The 20,721-nt window shown below is 38.3% G+C and overlaps 2 protein-coding genes across 2 annotated transcripts in view; both read right to left on the bottom strand.

Annotated features, from left to right (window-relative positions):
• Window positions 1-384: 384 nt before the first annotated feature.
• exosc10 (exosome component 10) lies at window positions 385-9,533 on the bottom strand. The gene is made up of 25 exons (XM_042004775.1): window positions 9,349-9,533; window positions 8,527-8,663; window positions 8,104-8,227; window positions 7,914-8,018; window positions 7,581-7,740; window positions 7,376-7,484; window positions 7,217-7,292; window positions 7,018-7,128; window positions 6,751-6,894; window positions 5,762-5,952; window positions 5,433-5,589; window positions 4,666-4,814; window positions 4,484-4,534; window positions 4,251-4,362; window positions 4,101-4,148; window positions 3,922-3,997; window positions 3,732-3,844; window positions 3,545-3,637; window positions 3,397-3,462; window positions 3,177-3,282; window positions 3,025-3,098; window positions 1,161-1,341; window positions 983-1,047; window positions 781-857; window positions 385-674 (listed from the first exon to the last, which is right to left on the bottom strand). Exons 1-25 carry the CDS (start codon window positions 9,469-9,471, stop codon window positions 644-646), a joined length of 2,679 nt encoding a protein of 892 aa, XP_041860709.1. The 5' UTR covers window positions 9,472-9,533; the 3' UTR covers window positions 385-643.
• Window positions 9,534-16,647: 7,114 nt separating this feature from the next.
• Window positions 16,648-20,721, bottom strand: part of cntn3a.2 (contactin 3a, tandem duplicate 2) — a 34,440-nt gene continuing 30,366 nt past the window's right edge. Inside the window, exons 19-23 of the mRNA XM_042002817.1 lie at window positions 20,211-20,320; window positions 18,505-18,691; window positions 18,115-18,227; window positions 17,810-17,978; window positions 16,648-16,860 (exon numbers count right to left, since the gene is read on the bottom strand). Coding sequence (XP_041858751.1) covers window positions 16,763-16,860; window positions 17,810-17,978; window positions 18,115-18,227; window positions 18,505-18,691; window positions 20,211-20,320 — 677 coding nt within the window. The 3' untranslated portion in view covers window positions 16,648-16,762. The remainder of the gene's footprint in view (window positions 16,861-17,809; window positions 17,979-18,114; window positions 18,228-18,504; window positions 18,692-20,210; window positions 20,321-20,721) is intronic.

Raw genomic sequence — 20,721 nt, forward strand, 5'->3', positions numbered from 1 at the left:
GTAATCGGGCCTAAATGAACACGTGAGCCATTTAAGAACTGGAATGGTATGATCGGAAGACTTGGTTCCAGTCAAATATACAGAAATAAAATCTGTGCAGCCACAATCCTGTCGCACATGCTATTTCTACAAACATCTGGCAATATGTTCAGACTTTGATGGCAGTATAATCCTTATAATTATCTTAAACACAGAACTGAGTTGTTCACTTCTGTACTTTTCTGCAATGAATCCAACCCAATTTATTTATAAAGTACTTTAAACACATCACTGTTGACCAAAGTGCTGAACAATTGTTTATCTTGGATGAACATTTTAATTTTACAGCTGACAACAAAGTTCACACAAATACAATCATCTACATGACTTGAGAATAAAATTTTTGGTATAAATTTAACCAGTATCTTCAAATAAGGAAATCACTGCATTGTATTGCTCTACTAAAACTTAAAGAAAAAAAAAAGCATTTTTTTTTCTAAAATCACCTTTAATAGAGTTGTGTGCTTCCACATATTTACAGGACAAACTGTTTCACATATGGAAAAAAAAATATGGTTTGAAATTAATCAAATTTCCCTTGCAAGAAGGAAAATAAATATTCTCTGTGAGCTGTTTAAAACAAAAAGAAATAGCATCAGAAAGTTTATCTCTTGGGCCAGTTGTGCCGGAATCCTCTGTTTAAAAAAAAAAAAAAAAAAAAAAAAAAAAAAAAGACAGGTAATGGTTAATATGTCTGGATTTTCACAAGCAAAGAAAGCTAATTATTGTGAACATATTTACCGATCCGATTTGCCAGCCAGGTACGACATACTTCTGTTTCCACTTGCGGAATTGTTCTTTTGTCCTTGAGGAAATTTCTTTGGGACAGAGAATTACAAAAATGATCAAAAATAAATTCACTTCATATAGTTAGAAATTCACGTGTAAAAAAAAATAAATCCAACATTTAAAAACAAACAAAAGAAAAACGAAAAAATAACACCTTTTTCTTAAAATGATGGGCTTGCCGGTTGGGATCGAACTGTGTGTTGTCCTTTGATTTGGCCCCTGTAAATGAAGAGCGGGTTAATGTAACTAAGCACAGATTTGTATTCATTTGTATATGAACTGAAAGTGGATGAAAAGTCTTTATAATGAAAAGAATGATCACACATGCATACCTGCAAAGACTTTGAGGTCTGACTGACTGTAGTCAAATGGCTTGAAGCTGTCTTCGGATGGCGCTTCTGTCTTCTGGGGCTTCTCTGCTGATTTCATCAGTTTCTTACTTGGTTTGGGAGTCATCTCTCCAACCTCGCAGTCACCTCTTTCCCTTTTCTTTCCACAGTCTTTTGCAGATTCCTGATAAAATAGATTAATAACATTATATACACATACCAGCTAACATTTTGGCTCTTGAGTGCAGTGGAAATTAGTCTTGTGTCAAATTGTTCTACAATAAATGCAGGATTTAATCAGCTCCAGCTGAGCTCTAAATAATGGGAACACAATAGCTGGGTGTACAGGCCAACTCTCAATGAGAACAATGTTGTTGGGTTAACAAAAATAGGCACAGCTTACCTCTTCTTTACAGAAAAACACCTCAAATTACCTTAGTGCTTCACAAGAGGCTCTGAAACTGAAACAACTTACAGCTAAAAGCTGTTAAGATTTATATAATTAAGTAACTTTGGTTTAAGCCTTTCATCGAGACAGCTGGAAGCTCATTCTGTACCCTGCATGTGGAACTGGCACCAGTAGTTAACTAACCTGATTGACTCGGAGATGTGATAATCGAAAACAGCCGGTAGGATACAGTATAATATAATATCATTGCTTCATGTTGCCATGGTAATAAGTCAATTTTCTTGGAGGTTGATTTATATGGGACTGATACGTTTTAGAACTAAGAGCACTGATGATAAAACTGCTACTAGCTAAGGGAAATTGTTTGTTTTAGTGGGGGTACCAGCATAACCCCCCTAAACCTTGTCAAGTTAATATGCTGCGTTTTCAAGTTCTTTACTTAGCTAGTAACAAAGCAATTAATTAAATGAGCTGACAACTAATTATTTCTCCATGCAAAAGGGAGTGAAGTATCAAAGAAAAGAGAAAACACAACTGAACTCTGCTCACAACACATATACCTTTCATAATACTAGTGCTATGGGAGCTTTAAAAAAACCACAAAGCTTTCTTTCAAACTACAATTAGACCAGGAAACTTTGGCCAGCTGAAAGGGACAGTTTGCCAGTGTAGCAGCCAATATTTGTCTGCATTTGGCTCACTGGCAACTGTTACTTTCAAGTGCTGCTTCCAACATTTCTGACTATGATCCACGCCACCATAGAGTGCCAACATGCCAAGACTGAAGCTTTCAACCCAGTGGATTACTCTGATGGGTGCCACTACTGTGTGCTTTGGTGAAAGGTGAGAGAAGGTATTAAAAGTGGCAGGAGCAGAGATAAAAGTCAACTTTTAACTCTCATTCACTTTACATATATATAAAAAAAAACACTAAAGAATTTTGTCTGGGTACTTGAAACAGAGAAGAAATACAATACGGTGGAAAGAGCATGTATGAGTAACCAAGTGGGTGCCAAGCAACACCCCCTGAGAGGTGGCTCTAACAGCGGGAGGGCTATTGAGAAGAATGCAGCTTTTGTTTTTCCCCCAGGATGAAAGAAATGTATCTGTTGAATGGAGGACACATCTCAAATGCTTCAGCCACCCGCTGTGCTTCATTTTTCTTCCCTAGGCATATTATATGACAGATGTGAATATTAAAAAAGGCCACTACTATGCCGGGGTTGCAGAGTGGGAGCAGTAGCTCACTATTTCTGGGTTACTGTATTACATGCAGGAACGTCTCACAATACAAATATGTGTGTGGGTGACTATTACGGCTTTAAAATGCTGTTGCAGACTCTTGAGTGAATACAGTTCACAAACTTCATCAACTTTGAGCTTTCCCACCAGGGATGTGCAATAACTATTTGAAGTGGAGACGAATTAAATGGAAGGGCAGGTAAGCAAATGACTCACCGCTGCTTGCTGGCGCACAGTGGCAACATTCTTGAGAGACTCTTGATAGCTCTGTTTAGCCTTGGTTCTTTCTTCTGTGGAAATTAACAGCAAGTAAAAGTGAGGAACATTACTTAAAAATATGCCAATATAAAGAAAGAAAACCTTTTTACCCAATGCTTTCTTTGCCTGTAGCTTTGCTTCCTCATTGGATTTCCTCCTGGCCTCTAACTCCTTCTGTTGTTGTTCAATACTTTGTAATTTCCATCTTTTACTGATCTGTCAAGGTAAGAAAGTGCAGATATGAACATTTAAACAGAGGCGGTCAACATCTTCTTTTTTTTATTTTAGATTGATAGATTTTTATATTAGAGTGATCAAAAGAGCTCTTACCTCAAATATTTTTGAAGATGGGTCAAACTTGGCATTCTTGTTAACATGCACATCAGTGGGTAAATACTAAAATTTCAAAAGGAAGACAAATTGTTGCCAAGGTGATAAAAACACAAACAGTACTGAGGGTTATCTGGACATCTCTTACCATCCTGAAAGGGTTTTCAAAAGACTCAATGATACGTCTGGCTTTCATCTGAGCTACAGATATCGACTTCTGCTCATCGTGCTTTTCCAGCTCCTTCAAAAGAAGCAAAGTTTGAACATTATGTATCACAGGTACAAAGAAATAGACTAGCTGAGTAAAATGAGCTCAACAAAAACTTGATTTCTACTTGAAACAGTGTGATTTTAGCTGGTGCCAGGAGACTGCTTGTTTTCTGCTCGTCAAGGTCCATTTTGAGCTCAACCTCCTCTGAGAAAAGTATCCCTTGTTTAACTGGTGCTTCTGAAAATAAACATGATCAACAAAAGGCCCAAGGTGGTATCACATCAAACCTGTATTTGTAAGAGTGTGAAGCTTACCATTAGGTGAAAATTGGGGAAGGTCGCTGTCAGTAACTCTGGATGTATCATGTGGACCAAACAACAAGCCTTCTGACTGGAAAATACACAATAACAGTCATTTTCCTCCACTTAAGGCACTGTCAATAACAAACACTGAAAAGTGACACCCCCCACGGTTTATCGAGATTTCAGCAAACCTTTTTAATAGTGGTAAGTCCTTTCTTCTTCGGAATTGCAATCTCAGCCTGTGTGAAGAGTAGAAAACATTGGTGATTAATTCAAGCACATTAAATGACAAGTGACAACACAAACTCCACATCCCCATGCAGCCATCAATCTTTCCTCACCTTCAGGAGAGGCATCTCCCTGGCTTGCTGCACCAACAAATGTAGTTCATTGACCTGCTGCCTCACCAGTGGGGGGACTGGGTTACAGCAGGCAATGATGCCCTGAGGCTCTCTGAGGAAATAACACAAACGATTGTGCAGGTGTTCATGAATAAAAACATTTAATGTGGTCTTTGGAAAAGTGACAAGTTAGAGCAAGAACAATTTTTAAGTGTGAAATCTAGGTAACGTACCTGGGCAGCTCCTCAGATATTTTGCTCATCATATGAGTTGGCAAGACATATCTAAACACACAAGTAGCCCAATATTTAAAAAAAAACACAAAAAAGAGTAAGCTAAACATAGACGTTTAAATATAAACATGGCTATAGGAGATTTCCAGGAGATCAAGTCCATCCACTTGCACAGAGCTTACCCGGTGCTTTCATCTTCCTGCCTGGCCAGCTTGTCCCTCCAGGCAAACAGCAGTCTGAAGGCAGTGAGCTGCTGGGTGTTAAAAGACTTTTTCTGCTTCCTCTGCACCTCTAAGTATGACTCCTCTGTGTATATAGGCTTCACATATTTCTGTGTAAGGAGGTGAAATGCAACACAATGTCAAAAACAGAAGAAACTGTGGTTTAGTAAAGTTTAAAGCTAGATTTAAACAGGACATTTATGACTATTTCTAAAATGAGACACTAAAAAAGGAGTAATTAAACTATTTACAGAGTCTGAAACATTTTTCATCTCAAAATTCTAAACTTTTCTTGACTCAAATTTCAAGATTTTCTCAGTTTTCTTTCAACAATGAATAATATAGACAAGCACCAACATTTCTGCTCAAAATATAAGTAAACTAGCTGGGTACCTTCCTTCAAAACAATCCAAGTACAAAATTATATGTTAGTTCCACCATATGTTGATGAACAAAAACCAATAACAGTAAAAAAAGAAAGGTTATATATTCAAATAGAAATCAAGTCTGTTTAGTCTTGTTTTTTCCCCATATCTGTGGAATCCATGATAAATTAAACCAGAAAGTTTTCAACCACATCAAGCTCATTTTGATCCTCCCTCTTCTACCCACTGCTGAGGATTTTCAGCTGCAATAATCACAATGAATGACAGACTGTACATAAAAGAAGTGGTTTGTCTAAAGTGTTGCCTTAATCCCCAATTATATGAAGTAAAATCTATACATACCTTCAGTGAAACATCTTTGCTCTTGTTCCAGACACTTTGCAACAGGCCAGGTTGCCCATGGTTGCTTTCCAACAGCTGCACTCTCACACAGTCATAGATGTAAAGGAGATAGTGTGTGTCTCCCCGAGCATACTGTACCATCTCTTCTGGCAAGGGGCTACAAAGACATGTTAAAGGATGAATTTGATTTCAGGTATTTTAAGAAAATCACCTACAACCTAAAAGGAATTCTACATTTTTCTGTCAAGAAACAAAAATGAAACCAAATCAAAAGCTGAACCTAAACAGGGCCTGTGTTAAAGTATCAAATGACCCATTTATCAACATACCGAATCCTCCAGTCAGCCAGCTGGTAACGTTTGTCAGAGTCCACGTTGCAGAAGTGTTTGAGCAAGTGGTCGAGAGAATGTCTGGCCAGGTTGAGAGCTCGGCTCGCCTGATGTGTGTCAAAAAGGTTGACAACGTACAAGCCAAAGTCCCTCTGGAGCCACTCAATGTCCGAATCAGCACCATGAAACACCTGAGAGAAAAAAAAATGCATTCAACTGGTGTAACTGAATTTGAAACAAAGAACAAACAAAAAAAGTTCAGCTTGTTGGTACAAAAATATTAAAATCTGGACAAAGCATGAAATGCTCTTTTCCCCATTTTGGCTTATATTTCACTTATTTAAGCCCACATCCCACCGTTTTTCACAGGTTTCCCACATTGCATTAGTCATGTTGGCTCCCCCGTATCACAGGACGCCCAATTACTTTAACTAATATGATAAAAAAAAAGCATAGAAAGCCAGGCTCACAAATGTTAAGTTACTACACTGATGGAGACCTTTCTTCAGGATGTTCTCTAATTTCAGTCTCATATGATGGTGCTAATTGAGGCAGTTTTACAACCCCAATAACTGTTCAGACAGCCCAGCAACCTGTCCGGTCTGAGCAGGTGAAACCTGGACTAAGCAGGTATAGAAATGGATGGATGGAGATTTCTTTGATGCTGTATTTTTAATTATTTATAATATTCAAGTAATGAGAATACACCAGAGCTATCCATCCACTTATTGTATGCAGCATCATAGAACTTAGGGTGCACAAAACACACATGCACCGTAGTCTCTAACATTCACTTTGTACTATGGAGATTTTCCACACAGGTAACATATATAAGCTTATGTGGAGTGTCTGCTCTTTACATCCTTTCACAAAACGAATTCAAGAGTATAGTTAATACATGGGTGAATGATGAGAATAAACAATAGCATCTCATTTTCCCTTTAGAGACATTAAAGAGCAAGAAAGGATTTGTGGAATAGTTTCACTACCTTAACAATAGTAGGGTCAGTGAACACCTCGTTCAGGATGTACATTTCACTGCGAAGCTCCAGGGTGTCGATGATGAAGTCCTCCTCCCGGGTGGAGATTTGCATTAGACAGGTGAGGCCGAGGAAACTCCTGTAGGAATGGTGCTGAAGTAGAGACGAAAGTCAAAGAACCAAATCAATAAATCCCCATTTAGAAATGTCAAGGCTACAGGCTTCTAGAACATCCCATTTCTGGGTTGGATCAGATCACACATGTGATCTTTGTACCTCAAGGTCCACTGCAAATTCAGGCAATTTGCACAGCTTTTCATTCAGAGCCACTAAGTCCTCCAGAGAGTCAATAAAGGATAACTTGGTCTCAGCCATTGCTTTGTACATCTAAAACAAAAAAAGCAGATAACAGATGAAGAAGTTTCACCAGGATAGTCCAACTGAGGTTACTCTATATACTGTATGTCTGCATTACCTGAGGCTCTGGCTTGGACAAAAGGCTTTCTGTTATGGTAAGATGATCCAGTTCATATTGGTATGGGTGTGCAAACCTTCGTGGATCAAGATACTAAGTTCAGATAACAAGACATTAGAGTTAATTAAATACTAATGTTACACAGTGGGCAAGTCTTACATGTCTCCAACATGTTCCTGAGTTCTCTGCTGGTGAATGAAGTCAGCCAGGGCAGCTGGGACATCAAGGTCCTCCGGCCTTTCTTTCCGTATTTGTTTGTTAGTGAAATCTACAGTTTGAAAAAAAAGATTGAGTCAGACATCTTAACATGTTAAAATCACAAGTCAACAGATAAGGTGAAGACAAAGTGAAAGAAATGTCTTACAAGATGGAAGTGACTTTAATGCATTGGGCTTGATAAATATCTTCGGGATAAAAGGTGTGTTGCTGTTGTCAACTTTTTCCTTGAATTTCAGCTGAGGCCTCACAACATTTTTGGCGTGAAGCAGTCTGAATGTCTCAGAACGACTGCCAGAGCTGGAAGCCTGATCAATAAAAGCATTGTTTACGAAAAGGTGCAAGCCATGATGTGAATTGTTACCTTTTAGTATTTAAAGATATTGAATGCCAGGAATGGCATATAATATATCAATTTGAAGGTGACCCAAAACACACACTGGCACTTGCAGTAAAAAGACTGAGAGGTTAATTAGCCAACCTTTCGATTCCAGCTGGAAACGACAATTTTTGGAGGCTGAAATCCAGCAGGCATGACAGGCTTCTGGCTTCTGTTCACCCCGTCGGCCTCATCAAGCAGAATCCCCTGGAAATCATACAGCAGAGTTCGGTTCATTCACAAAGACTTTCTCATCCATCAAATTGTTTAATGCCAAAGTTGCAGGTCATACCGCTCTTTCGAGGATAACTTCATTTGAGTCTACAACCAAGTCAAACCTCTCTTCCATCCCTGTCAGCTTGTTCCTGTCTCTGATGTGAGATCTGCAGCCATGGTACTGCATAATCTGACTCATGCTAACAAAGATACAGGGGAAAAGAATGAATTCATCTTGTTACTCATCAAACCTACTTCTTGCTTCACACTTCAAAGTATATAATGGCATATAGGCTAAATCACAGTCTAAGTTTAACAGAACGTTAGTCATTGTGCTGTGCATCTAAAGATCTTGACAAGTTTAAGCATTCTCACATTAAGTCAGTTAACACAGAAGTCAAAGCAGATTAAGTAAAAATGAATTGAGATATACTTGCTCAAAGGAAGAAGCTTGACAATGTTTTGGTACAGTAGAAGCAACAGAATACTTTATACTTACCAGTGTAAAAGCTTATCTCCTTGGCTTTCACAAAACTCCTGGAAGCCAGGAAAGCTCCGATAGAAATCATATTCATCTCCGGCCTGAGGTATGCCAGCAGAAGCTTTTGTAGCCGATAACACAGCTCCCAATCCATACTATAGAAAAGACACAAGCATACTTACCATACAATGTGTGCTAACCTGATCTTTTACTTACACGGAGTATGCATAAGTAACGTTTTGGATGCGATAGTGGATTAAAAATTTTCATCTGAACTCCATTTACTGGAAATCACTTCAGAGAGAACTTGACTAACTTGGGTCTGTTGATCTCGAGACTCTTCAGTTAATATAATTATAGTAGCATGTAGTGGATTCACCGTGCAGTAATATAGACTGGTGTTTCACGTTATAACAAGTTGTTCACTGTTGCCCGGTAACCCCAAGACCGTATCTGGGGTTTCCTGTGGTCTGTCACCACGGGCGCCTCCATATTGTTTTCCAAAAAAGTCTGTTCTTCTGTTTTGAATAAAACAACACGAGTTGTGTAGTTAAAGTGAGAAATTGGCTCTTGACTTCCTTTCTACAATTTCCACAAGCCCTTCATTTAAGAGCTTTAGAGATTGACGCAGTTTTAAGTTAACTGCCAAATATGTTAGACTCGTATTAACATTTAATCTAATATAAATAACTTCAAATGTATATTTCTGTGCAGCTATGCTCATCTGCAACCAATATATCTTTCTTCTAATGTGACTAGCTTGTAGCCAACAACATCATCCACGTTGTCCATCGTATTACTAGCTAAAAACTCAGTGATCAACTGCTTAAGTTCACTTACTTTAACGAAAGTGTCCGCGTCTTTAAAACCGGGACACAGTTCGTTTTCTTCCTCCTCATTAGCGTCCGAATTACTGACTTGAAACCCACGATTCGTGGGTTCATTACTTTTAGAAGAATCCATCCTCTAATTTTGTGCTGTGTACATGTGTGCTACAGGAAGCAGCCGCTTTCTTCAACGTTATCTTCTCAGTTGCCTCACCGGAGGCTAGAGGTGCTACAGCGCCTCCTAACGGTGTGGAGTGGTATAACCATACATTGTACAAGTTGCTTTTGTGGAAATGTTGAGGGGATATAGTGATATTACGTAGTTGTCATTAATGGGATGTTTGCTGGCTTGACCCTCAACTTCCTAGTATACATGTTAAAAGCATTTTTGGCAAGATACCGACCCCACAAAACGCTCTGTCAGCACCTGTAAGCTGCTTTGAATAAAGGATATAATGAATGCATAGACTATAACCTAAAAAAAGAAGAGGAAGGAGAAAAAGAAAATTGTTACAACTCAAATTAAAATGACCCCTAAAGCCACAAAAAGCTTTATGGGTTATGGGTAAAAGAAGCACAAGAAAAATTTAGAAACTCAAAATCTTATGAAACAGCAACAAATATATGGGAAAAACAACCAGAAACAGATATTAGCTTTAAAACAAACCCACATACACAAACTGACTAAAGTGAAGATGGAATATCACACACACACACACACACATATATATATATATATATATGGCTGCACGGCTGTGTGGTGGTTAGCACTGCAGCCATACAGCAAGAAGGTCGCCGGTTCGAGCCTCGGCTGGGGGGAGGTTCGAACCTGGGGGGTGGTGGCCTTTCTGTGTGGAGTTTCCATGTTCTCTCTCTGCATGCATGGGTTCTCTCCTGGTTCTCCGGCTTCTTCCCACCGTCCAAAGACATGCATGATAGGTTAATTGGTTATTCTAAATTCTCCCTAGGAGAGAGTGTGTGTGTGAATAGTTGTTTGTCTATCTGTGTTGGCCCTGCGACTGTGGTGTACCCTACCTCTCACCTGTTAAAATGCTGGGATAGACTCCAGCTTACCAGCGACCCGTAATGGAATAAGCGGTCAAGATAATGAATGAATATATATATATATATATATATATATATATATATATATATATATATATGTGTGTGTATGTGTGTGCTCAAAATAGCCACAAATGCATACAATAAAAATTAAAATACATCTACTGTATAAAGTTTGTTGTTGCTTTGTCTGATAAGATGTGAGCATCTCGCTTCAAGTCTTTTGATTTATATTCTGGGATTTTATGCACACCTTTTATTTAAACACATTCTAAGTATTTTCAGTAGTCTGTTTTAATAACTATGACACCTTAGAATTTCAAGTAATACTGGCCACCAATCCTTTCATTTGAGGACAGTATGACCAGACTCTGGTCAGATGTGCAACCATTCAATGCAGTGGCACTGCAGTTCCAACCTTATCTCCTCAGTATTGTCTGATCTTATCCACTCTAGCCAGAACGATGCACCAAGATGCTGGTACCATGAGGGGGCAGTATTGACATTTAAAATATGAAGCAACCACACCACAACAACTGCTGCATCAGGAGAAGTAATATGCACCAATCACATCTTTACCAGTATACCTATAAGAGGTATTTAGACCATATCTGAAGCCAAAGCATTTTGCTGTGCTGCAAAAAACGATGCAGATATACTAATCATCCAATTACACATGTCCCTTGGTGTCAGATGCAAAAATAAGCCACAGAAACCTGATTTTGTGATCTAGTGGTCAATAGGATGCAAAGAGCCGAAATATTGACACATCAGCTCATTATGGATGATCTGCGGTGTGTAGGGAGAACCTCTCTTTTCTTCACTCCCCATTTGTATTGATCTTTCCACATGGTCCTCTCCCTCTTATTATCTTAAAAGCATCTCTCCAACACTGGCTCAATCAATATTTCACAGTAACTTTCCATGTCTTTCTATTGTTTCAGTGGAAGGTATCTAAACTTCAGCACCTACATGCACTAATAATACAAATAAATTAATCAGTATTCTTTGAAAAGCTGCAGTATAAAGCCAGCTTATTATGATGTGTAAAGATACAGTTAGTGTGTGCAGCAAAAACCTGTTTGGATTGTGTTCTTTATCAACTTAATAGGACAATTACTGCTGCCATTTACCCCATTTATATATATATTTTTTCATAATATTATGCATTTTATGGCTTTGATGGTGCCCCAAGGCTTCACTCAAATTCCTCCTGCAGTAAAAGACACTAAAACTGCTGATGCTGAAAATGACATCAACCCACACATAATTCAAAAGAAATCCTCAAAGAAAAAGAATCCTCAGTGAACTGTTTTTATTAACTCTCTCATTTAGAAAACACAAATGCACCACCAAACAATATCATACATGCACAATTTCAGCATATCAAGATCAGCTTATGACTTTTCAATGTGAAAATGTTACTGCCACGATCTCACAGAGATCACCTGGACATTAAAATACTGAGGAGTCACAACAGAAAGGCCAAGCGTTGTCACACAGAGCTCTAATTGTCAGTCTTCGTCAAATTACAAATTTAAGGAAACTTACTGTCTTTACAATCAATTGAGTTTACTCTGAAAATGGTAAAGATGTATAAAAAGACAAAAGTACAATAGAGTAGCAATTGTGTGTTAACACGTGCACTGGCTGACCACCTTGTAACAGGTGGCATTTGTGTCACTGCACCAAAAGGCTTTGTGTGATAGCAGCTGCTCTGCTCATGTATTTTTCAGATTTCAGGTTTGACTGAGGATTACAATTGGAAGTAGGATGCTGCAGTTTTCTCTCCCAGGTCGTGTGGGGTGGAGGTGGGGAGTTAGCTTCAAACAACAAATACACAATATGTACAGTATAGAATACTGTACCAAGGCAAGAGAGATTTCAGCATTGGCTTTTGTAGGAGTAAACACTGGCTCATAATCGTTATCTCTAAACAACACTTGACCTTTGTGCAGAACCTTTGGAAGAAAAAAAAAAAAACCAACAAGGAAACATATCAAACATTAAAAAAGAGAAGATAAAAATCAAATAATCTCCACAGTACTGATACATTACAAAGCAAGAGGTTGGTAATGCTTATATGTACTTGACATACGAATGCTGCCTTTTTCTCAGTTCATGTAATCAATAAATCAACCAGAAAGATGCATTTCCTGTGTAAACATCTCTACGTTTAACAATAACATTCTGTGGTGAAAGAACATATACAGATTGATCACATATAAAGCCACAAAAAAAAGAAAAGATAAGAAGAAAATTCAAAGACAGCATTGATGTTATCAACACTCATCAGGGAAGAAAAAAAAATCACATTTAATACAAGCTTCATCCGGCTAGATGCTTCTAACGCAGCCTTGGATTTTGTTGATTTATTTTCCACATGTCCCTTTGCTCCAGTGATATTTTGTAATTTCATAAAAAAAGAGAGGTTTCAACTCCTGACCAGGTCAAACCTTGGATGACTCTACTTAAATGTCTGCAACGCTTCAATAACCCAGCACCTTCTTAAGGATAAGATTTTTTTTAAATTTACTTCTGTAAATGGCAGAATCGTCCATGACTTTGTAGGCTCTATAAACAACCATTCACAGTCTCAATAACACTGACACTCGCATACACACACCATTCCAGGTGATCTTGATAGAATTGTCCTGATTTAGATTCCCCTAAATCCTGATATATACATCTTGCATGGGTTTCATTAGTACCACTACTCATCTGCCCTTTTCTACAGAACCTCCAAGGGCCTACTCTAATTTATTAAGATGTTTTAATGTCTGTTAAATCATGGCACACATCAGGATTTTCATTCATCAAGTCAGACCATTAAGTAGCCCCTTGTGTTCTGTGCTATCACCTTGTTGATCTATATGCTCCTGGCATTTTAGGGCAACGAAACAATAGAGTGAAGCAGGTCTGAATACCTGAGCAGCAGAGTTTGACTGAAATACATAAATAAACTATGACAACACATACCACATAAAAAAGGCCAATACAACTGACAATAAAAGACAAAATCACAACGCTTTAAAGCACAACTGACCATACACTTAGCCAAATAATGTCTAAGCTGGTGGCTAGATTTCAGTTTTCCGACTGGCACAATTGGCAGCATGTTAAACCTCTTGTCCACAATGGCTGATGATGCACGTCGACTGGCACTGGCTGTGTGTCGCCCAGATGGATGTAGACTAGGGCTGCAAACTAATGATTTTTCTCCCCTATTGATGAATCAATCAGTTGTAGTTCCTATTAATCACTCAGTCTCTAAAATGTCATTAAATTGGGAGCAATGCAAATCACGTCAAGGTGATGTGAATTATGGAAAGCTGAAATTCTAGAATTCTGGATATTGGATGGCCAACTGGTGTTCCTCTGTATTCGGTGGTGAGCAGACAAAATAATCAGGCACTCTCTTTGTGATTAAGGATGAGCACAAAGAAGACACGTCTTTAGAGTGGACAAAATAATTATTCAGAGAAACAGTTGAGAAATCAGCTTTTGTTTTGTTTTTTTTTTTTTATAAAAAATGTAGTTCCTTTATATCAATGGATCTCTTACTTTTGGTATTATCCTTTCTTTTGCTTATCTTCTGGTTAGTGGAGTCATCATTTTCCTAATTTACTTTCACAGCATCTTATTAATATTTATACTGTGCTGTGTCATGTAATGGTTGTGTTATAACTGGATATTGAACTGAACATTATAAACAAATGTACTTAAGGGTACAAATAAAGTAACTTGTCTCAACCAGATTTTACGATAAATCAGCCGGGTTATGCTAAAGAAGAACTATTCTGCATGATAAATCCAAACAAATTAATAGGTATTTATGAGCATTTGGAACAAAAAGCCATCAGCGAAGGGTGAAATGCAGTAAGAGATGTAGCAAAGACAGCCGCAGATATCTCCACTCTTTTACTAAAGGCTTCAGTCATTCAGTTGTGTTGCAAAACAAATGAAAATGAGGTTCAAACCCAGCTTACTTTCTCACCTCCACGTACCCAGCAAGTGTGAAGTGGGTGTGAAGTGAATGTGAGATAAACGTTGGATTATCTGTTATGGTGGAAGTGATCCCTAGACCGTAAAACGGATGTATCCACTGGATCTGAAAGTCACACCAATGTGAAAATGCAAATGTGGAAGAGCCTTAACTCCCTTACAACTATTTCTTTAAATGTCCAACTAAACTGTACCTTCAATTCAGTTAGTAACAAAGTCACAGTTTTAATAAACCCTTGGATTCTATTTTAAAGAACCATGTAGGATGCTTCTGAAATAGTCTCATTCTTCCAACAGGCCAGAGCAAGACTAAAAACTGGACATTTTTATTTTAACTTTGTCAAACTGGGACTCATACAGTAAATAATATTATCATAACATTAAGTGCTGTACTGTTAATTGATATGGGCTGTCATGGTCGAGAGTTAAGCTCGAACATGGGCCTTTCTGTGCAGAGTTTGCATGTTCTCCCCTTCTGGGTTCTCTCCGGGTACTCTGGCTTTCTCCCACAGTCCAAAGACATGCATGTTAGGTTAACTGGTCACTCTAAATTGTTCCTAGGAGTGAGTGTTAGCCATTGTTTGTCTCTCTGTGTTGGCCCTGTGAATGGCTAGCCACCTGTCCAGGGTGTACCCTGCCTCTAGTCTGCTAACTGATGGAAAGAACTCCAGCTTCCCTGCGACCCTGAATTGAACTAAGCAGTATAGAAAATGGATGGATGGATTTTGGTGCTTTCAAATAGGATGTTTACTGTGTTCATGACCCAAGTCCTTATGATCTCCCCGCCCGACCCCCCCCAAAAAAATGGTGTGATAATGAAATTTTTCAAAAAGGCCAAATTCAAGAGTCATCCATCCATTTTCTATACCGCTTAGTTCAGGGTTGCAGGGAAGCTGGAGCCTATCCCAGCAATTAGTAGATGAGAGGCAAGGTACACCCTGGACAGGTCACCAGTCCATCGCAGGGCCAACAGAGAGAGACAAACAACCACGCACACACACACTCATTCAGAGAATTTAGGGTGACCAATTAACCTAGCATGCATGTCGTTGGATGGTGGGAGAAAGCCAGACTGTCTAGAGAGAACCCATGCATACAGTGAAAGTAAATGCAAAATCCACACAAAAAAGGCTGCTGTTCAAACCCCCCCCCAACCAAGGTTCAAACCTGTGACCTTCTTGCTTTGAGGCTGCGGCGCTAACCATCACATCATTGGTTCGGTGGGGCTCATAAGTATCTGATAATATTGCTCTAAAAGTGGGGCAGTGAGATAAAGAATGTGTCTTAAATTATAAATAATTATGTTTTGATTTCAGGTCTTACTTTGATGGCATCCTTCTGAGTAATACTCTGAATATTTTTTAAATAAAGATAATCAAATTCTCACATCTGGAATGAGTAAAACGTGACTTTTTAGTATTATTTCCTTAATAAATAACAAAATTACTAATTCTGACAGTTTTCATTGTGATTATTTCAGTACTGTTGTTGGGGAAAAAAACACTGGCACTTACACACCTCTTCTTCTATTACTGTTTACAGGCAAATGTTTTCTTTGTGAATGCAAAGTAAAGTCCAGTCCATCAGGCAGTAGACCATTACAATAACTGGCAGGAGGCATTAAAACCTTTAGGAACCTCTGTGGTACATTCAGCTCTCCAAAATCAAATGATACAAGTTAAATGGCGAACACTATGAGGTGTTTTATGAGTTTCATCTGGGATGCAACCAATTTTTATTGAAGCATGTAAAGATTAAAATGGCTGCAGTATGTTCTGCAACACTGTCACTTGCCAGTGTCTGTAAGTGAGGCCATTACAAGAATCTCCAAAGGCACAGGCATGGGTGAATGAATATGTTTAAATTCTCTAATTTAGGTGTGAAAGGAAATTTAGGAAAAAGGATCATTCAGAAATGCTAAATACAACCTTTCATTAGGGCCCTCCACAAGGTAGACTGAATTAATTAAAAGAGACTGTGTGGAACTGAATGTTGAGGAAAAGCATGTAGCTTTGTAATAAGAAGAAGGCTGAAACTACTTTGGCACATGAATGGAAGTAAGGCATCTGTATCATTCTAGGGTCAAAGAAAAAAAGTAAAATTGGAGCACTGTTACCAACCAAAATGTCAAAACATATCTAGGTTTAAAAGAATATAAAGCAAGCATTTAGCACACTCCACTCTTGTGCTGCCTTATACTTTGTAAAAAAAAAAAACTCTACATAAATGATTATGTCCAAAAAGGAACAGAAGAAAAAGCAAAAAACTTTGCCGCCTCCATAGTTAAAAAAAAAAAAAAAGAAAAAGAAAAAAAAAAGACCAATACTGAATGTTGGCAAACAGAGGAGAGTCACGTTGTGTCACAATGTTGACCTGAATGTAGATATTGTGATGGCAAAGAACAAGGAGAGAGAAGAGAAGTCCACACTGCAGGCTCCGGAGCCACGGGCACTCATACCTAAAACACACACACACACACACAAATTAAACAAATACATAAAAAAGAAAAAAAAATCAGATGCAATAATTAATAATATTAACTTAGATTCTGTTCTGCATTTTTTTTACATCCAAAAGCAAACTGGAAGGTTGAAAACACCCTGAAAAGAAAAGGCACATGAAATATGCACCAGAGCTTTGCTTAACATGTGGGTAAAACTCATTCATGCATTAAAACTACACTTAGAAGTAAAACATCAAAAGAACTGGGTGTAAAAGGATGATGCAGTTTGCTCCCATAGCTTCTCATAAAATAATATCAGTTAGTCAATTATAAAATAATAAAGAGAAAAATCTTAACAAAGCAAAAACACATGTAACTGATGCCTAGAAAAAAAAATCTGAACCACTTTATGAAATACTGGTTTTTATAAACACAGCATTATGTTTTGTGGGCGAATGTGTTTTGCCCACATCTTTTACTTTGAGTCCAAAGACTTTCAAGTAAAAAGCCAGCATGGATTCTTACATGCTGTTTTCAGGGATTTAACAAAGAACTTCAACAATATAAAGTAGCATTTAGAGGCAAAAAAAGACCCCCTCTGGACTCTCACAGGACAGCAGTAGCATCTAATACAAAGAGAGTTGGTGACAGAGATGGATTGCACTGCATATTTCAGCAAAAAGATAAGCCCAGGAGAAACCAATAAAGGTGAATAAGGATGTTAGTAATCGTTACTAGACGGAGGACAAAATGCCCCTGTCAGAGTGTTCAGTGACTTCATTTATAAAAGTCACTTAATAAAAAAAAAAAATAATAATAATAATAATAATAACAACAATAATTTATATGTCAGCTATTCTTATTTTGTTGGATTCTTTTGGAACTGGGAGTTATTAATATATTTCTAACCAAACTCAGATGATACCTTTTTATAAGCTTCATGACACATCAACAAAGAGCTTACTCAGTTTGTGGATTCGTATAGGATCTGAAGCTGGACCCAGGCCTCCTTCACTCAGAGTCTGAATGCGGATGATGTATTCTTCATCGTCCTCGGGGAGCATCAGCTCTGCTGTTGAATTGGTTGTTGTGAGTGTGTTTATCTCTCTCTGTCTCTCTCTCCTGTATGAAAGCTGAAATAGGAAGAGAAACAAATGGTAAGTGACACGTTGTAAATATGTGTTCTTATAGCCTGACAACTTGAAGGTAAGGTGCTTTCTAACACATAACATGAAAAAACATGTCACCATGAGGCACACTGAAACTCACTTGATAGCCTGTAACGTCTGATTCTGATTCCATTGCCACCACAGGTTCCCAGTAAAGAGACAGCTGAGAACCAATTAGGGTCCATTCAATATTCAGCGGTGGTTGGGTCGGTGCTGCATGATAGAAAATTATTTCTTTCTACTTGTCAGCATAGAAAAAAATTACTGTCTCCTCAGTACATTGGAATTATCTCATTTCTCTTATGAGATCAATCTACTTCCAAGAATGAGATCAGAGGAGGGTATTGTTTCTACGAAGACTTCTCTGTTATGAGCATGCAAACTTTCATTATCTCTCCTCTAACTGAAAAAGCCATGAATGGACTTCACAGCTTCTGCATATCAATCAGTGTGGTTGCAAAATCAAACGCTCCCGTGTGTTGCTACTTACGTGGCTTTTTTGTCGTAACATTGATTGCAGGGAGGAATGGGCCGGTACCCGCCGTGTTGAAGGCGCTAACTGTTAGAAAATACTGTGTGTTTCCTGCCAAGCCACTCACTGTGACCGAGGTTTGGTTCCAAGGCACCCTAACCTTCCCCATGGTCTCTGGTTTAGTGTCATCCTCCCAGTAAACAACCTTTGTGAGACACAGAGCATGGTTGTTGGCATTTAAATGAGATAGATATCTTTTTGATGGGACCAAATTGCCCTCAAGAGTATCATTCTGCACAGAACAGTATTTGCAGTGGTTTGTGATGGCTTGAGAGAAATGTGGTGGTTTTAAATGACTGTCTCTTGGTAATCCTTTGAAGAGAGGTCGCAGCTTTGTTGATCTGACATTACAAGCCTTTAAAACACCAGCGACAGTGGCACAATAATTCAAGCTGGAGATTAATAATTATTTCTGCTGTTAATTAACTGAAACATTTTAAATTAATTAAACATTTTTATAAATTGTGGCCTTGTGTTTGAATAGCAGCCTGTCCAGCGTGCACCCTGCTTCTCACCATAGAGCAGCTGGGATCGGCTTCAGCCCTCACATGAGAAAACGGATGGATGGATTTTAGTACTTGTCAAAAATAATTAAAAATATCCAGCCCAATATGCCATCAAAATTCTTATTTTGTATAAAGAACACAACATAAATATAGCAGCAAATGTTGAAGGACAAAAGCAAGTACCAGCAAATCGTTTTATCACAGTGACTACAACAATTAAGCAATTACGGTAATGAAAAGTTTGTTTTTTTTCCTTTTTGTTGGTCCTTCAACAAAATGGATTTATTGTCCCCTTGTACAAATCCACAATACATCAGTGTTGTGCAGTATGGTATAACATTTATCTTTCAGCTAATGTAAATCAGGCTGATTAAAATACCCTTTTAAATAGTGTACTACAGATCAAATGCCTACTTAAGATATGACTAGACAAAAACACATGCCTGTTTTATCATTATAATTCATAACCATTTAAAATAAATCATTTATCCCAAATGACATCTTGCACTTGTTTACTTTTCTGCCCTCATTTCTAAGTATTTGTGGACAGTGAGATCACAGAAGTAGATCTGATATGATTCCGACATGAGAATGTTAAAATAACATTGTTTTTATTGGGCAAAACGAATCACAAACAACATCTTGCATTAAAGCCCGTTGATCACCCTGATTGTTCAAATCAAATAAACACGAGGCAATCAAGCTGCTCTGGTTTGTGATGGTAAGCTAGTCTACAATCAGCTGTTCTGAGTTTAAGAACATTTTAACATTCCTATTTTACTCAGAGACCAATCACAGGACTTCTCATTGATTACAGCCATGAAGCAGCACATTTTTACAGCTTTTTACTATTTGTGGTGTGGTATGATGATCTTGGTATTCTGACACGATGCCTAATACTGCCACCATAAAGCTACACCAACATGAAAAAAAGATCAATTTTCTTTTCTTCTCTTGAGAACGCTTTGACATGTTTTCCTGTCATGTTGATATGAAGACGTGTATAATTCTGGCTGTAACTGCTAGCCAGCTGAGGTGGCCATTTCCATGGCGACACAGTTTGGAAGTGATGGGCTGGAGGTACAACAAGGGTGACGATAAGCTTTTTGAATAGTGCTGTGTGTGATATCTGTTTCCATTTAAAAGAGTAAAAAGTACCTCATAGCCCAGAACCCTTTCAGGGGTGATGGAGAGAGCCTGCCAATTCACCTCAATCTCAGAGGCTGAGACACTTCTGGCCCAAACTCCCGCTGGCATTCCACTTGGCTCTGAAAACAGACAACAGGAGACTAAGCGCTTCTGCCATCTTCCAACTGCACAGAGATAAGCAGAGCAAATCTCTTGTATTTTTACATCTATAACAATGTGGCATCCTTGATGATTTCTGCTCAGATGAATTATAACACAAGGGTGCTGCTGGTAAATAGGCTAACTCTGCACTACTTTCTGACCTCATCTCATCACATTGGCAGGCAGAATAGATTTAAATGCCATCTGATTTTTTTTACTTTTGCTCAGCCATTCTAGAGAATGGTGATATTTGGAAGCAACCTGCCTACTCTCACATTAATGTGTTGCAAGTCTGTCCCACATTTTCTACCTTTTTCAGCTTGTAAATAGATTCCAATAGCCGAATCCAGCAGCTGCAGTAAAACCTTTTTAATGTCAT

Source organism: Melanotaenia boesemani, chromosome 13, assembly GCF_017639745.1.
Source record: "Melanotaenia boesemani isolate fMelBoe1 chromosome 13, fMelBoe1.pri, whole genome shotgun sequence".
Classification (NCBI taxonomy): Eukaryota; Metazoa; Chordata; class Actinopteri; order Atheriniformes; family Melanotaeniidae; genus Melanotaenia; species Melanotaenia boesemani.

Excerpts from the sequence above, each read along its gene's own strand:
- exosc10 (XM_042004775.1), bottom strand. The coding sequence starts at position 9,471 with ATGGATTCTTCTAAAAGTAATGAACCCACGAATCGTGGGTTTCAAGTC. Across the intron at positions 8,019-8,103 it reads AAGTTATCCTCGAAAGAGCG|GGGATTCTGCTTGATGAGGC; the intron begins GTATGACCTGCA and ends TATGATTTCCAG. Across the intron at positions 4,535-4,665 it reads CAGGAAGATGAAAGCACCGG|ATATGTCTTGCCAACTCATA; the intron begins GTAAGCTCTGTG and ends TTGTGTGTTTAG.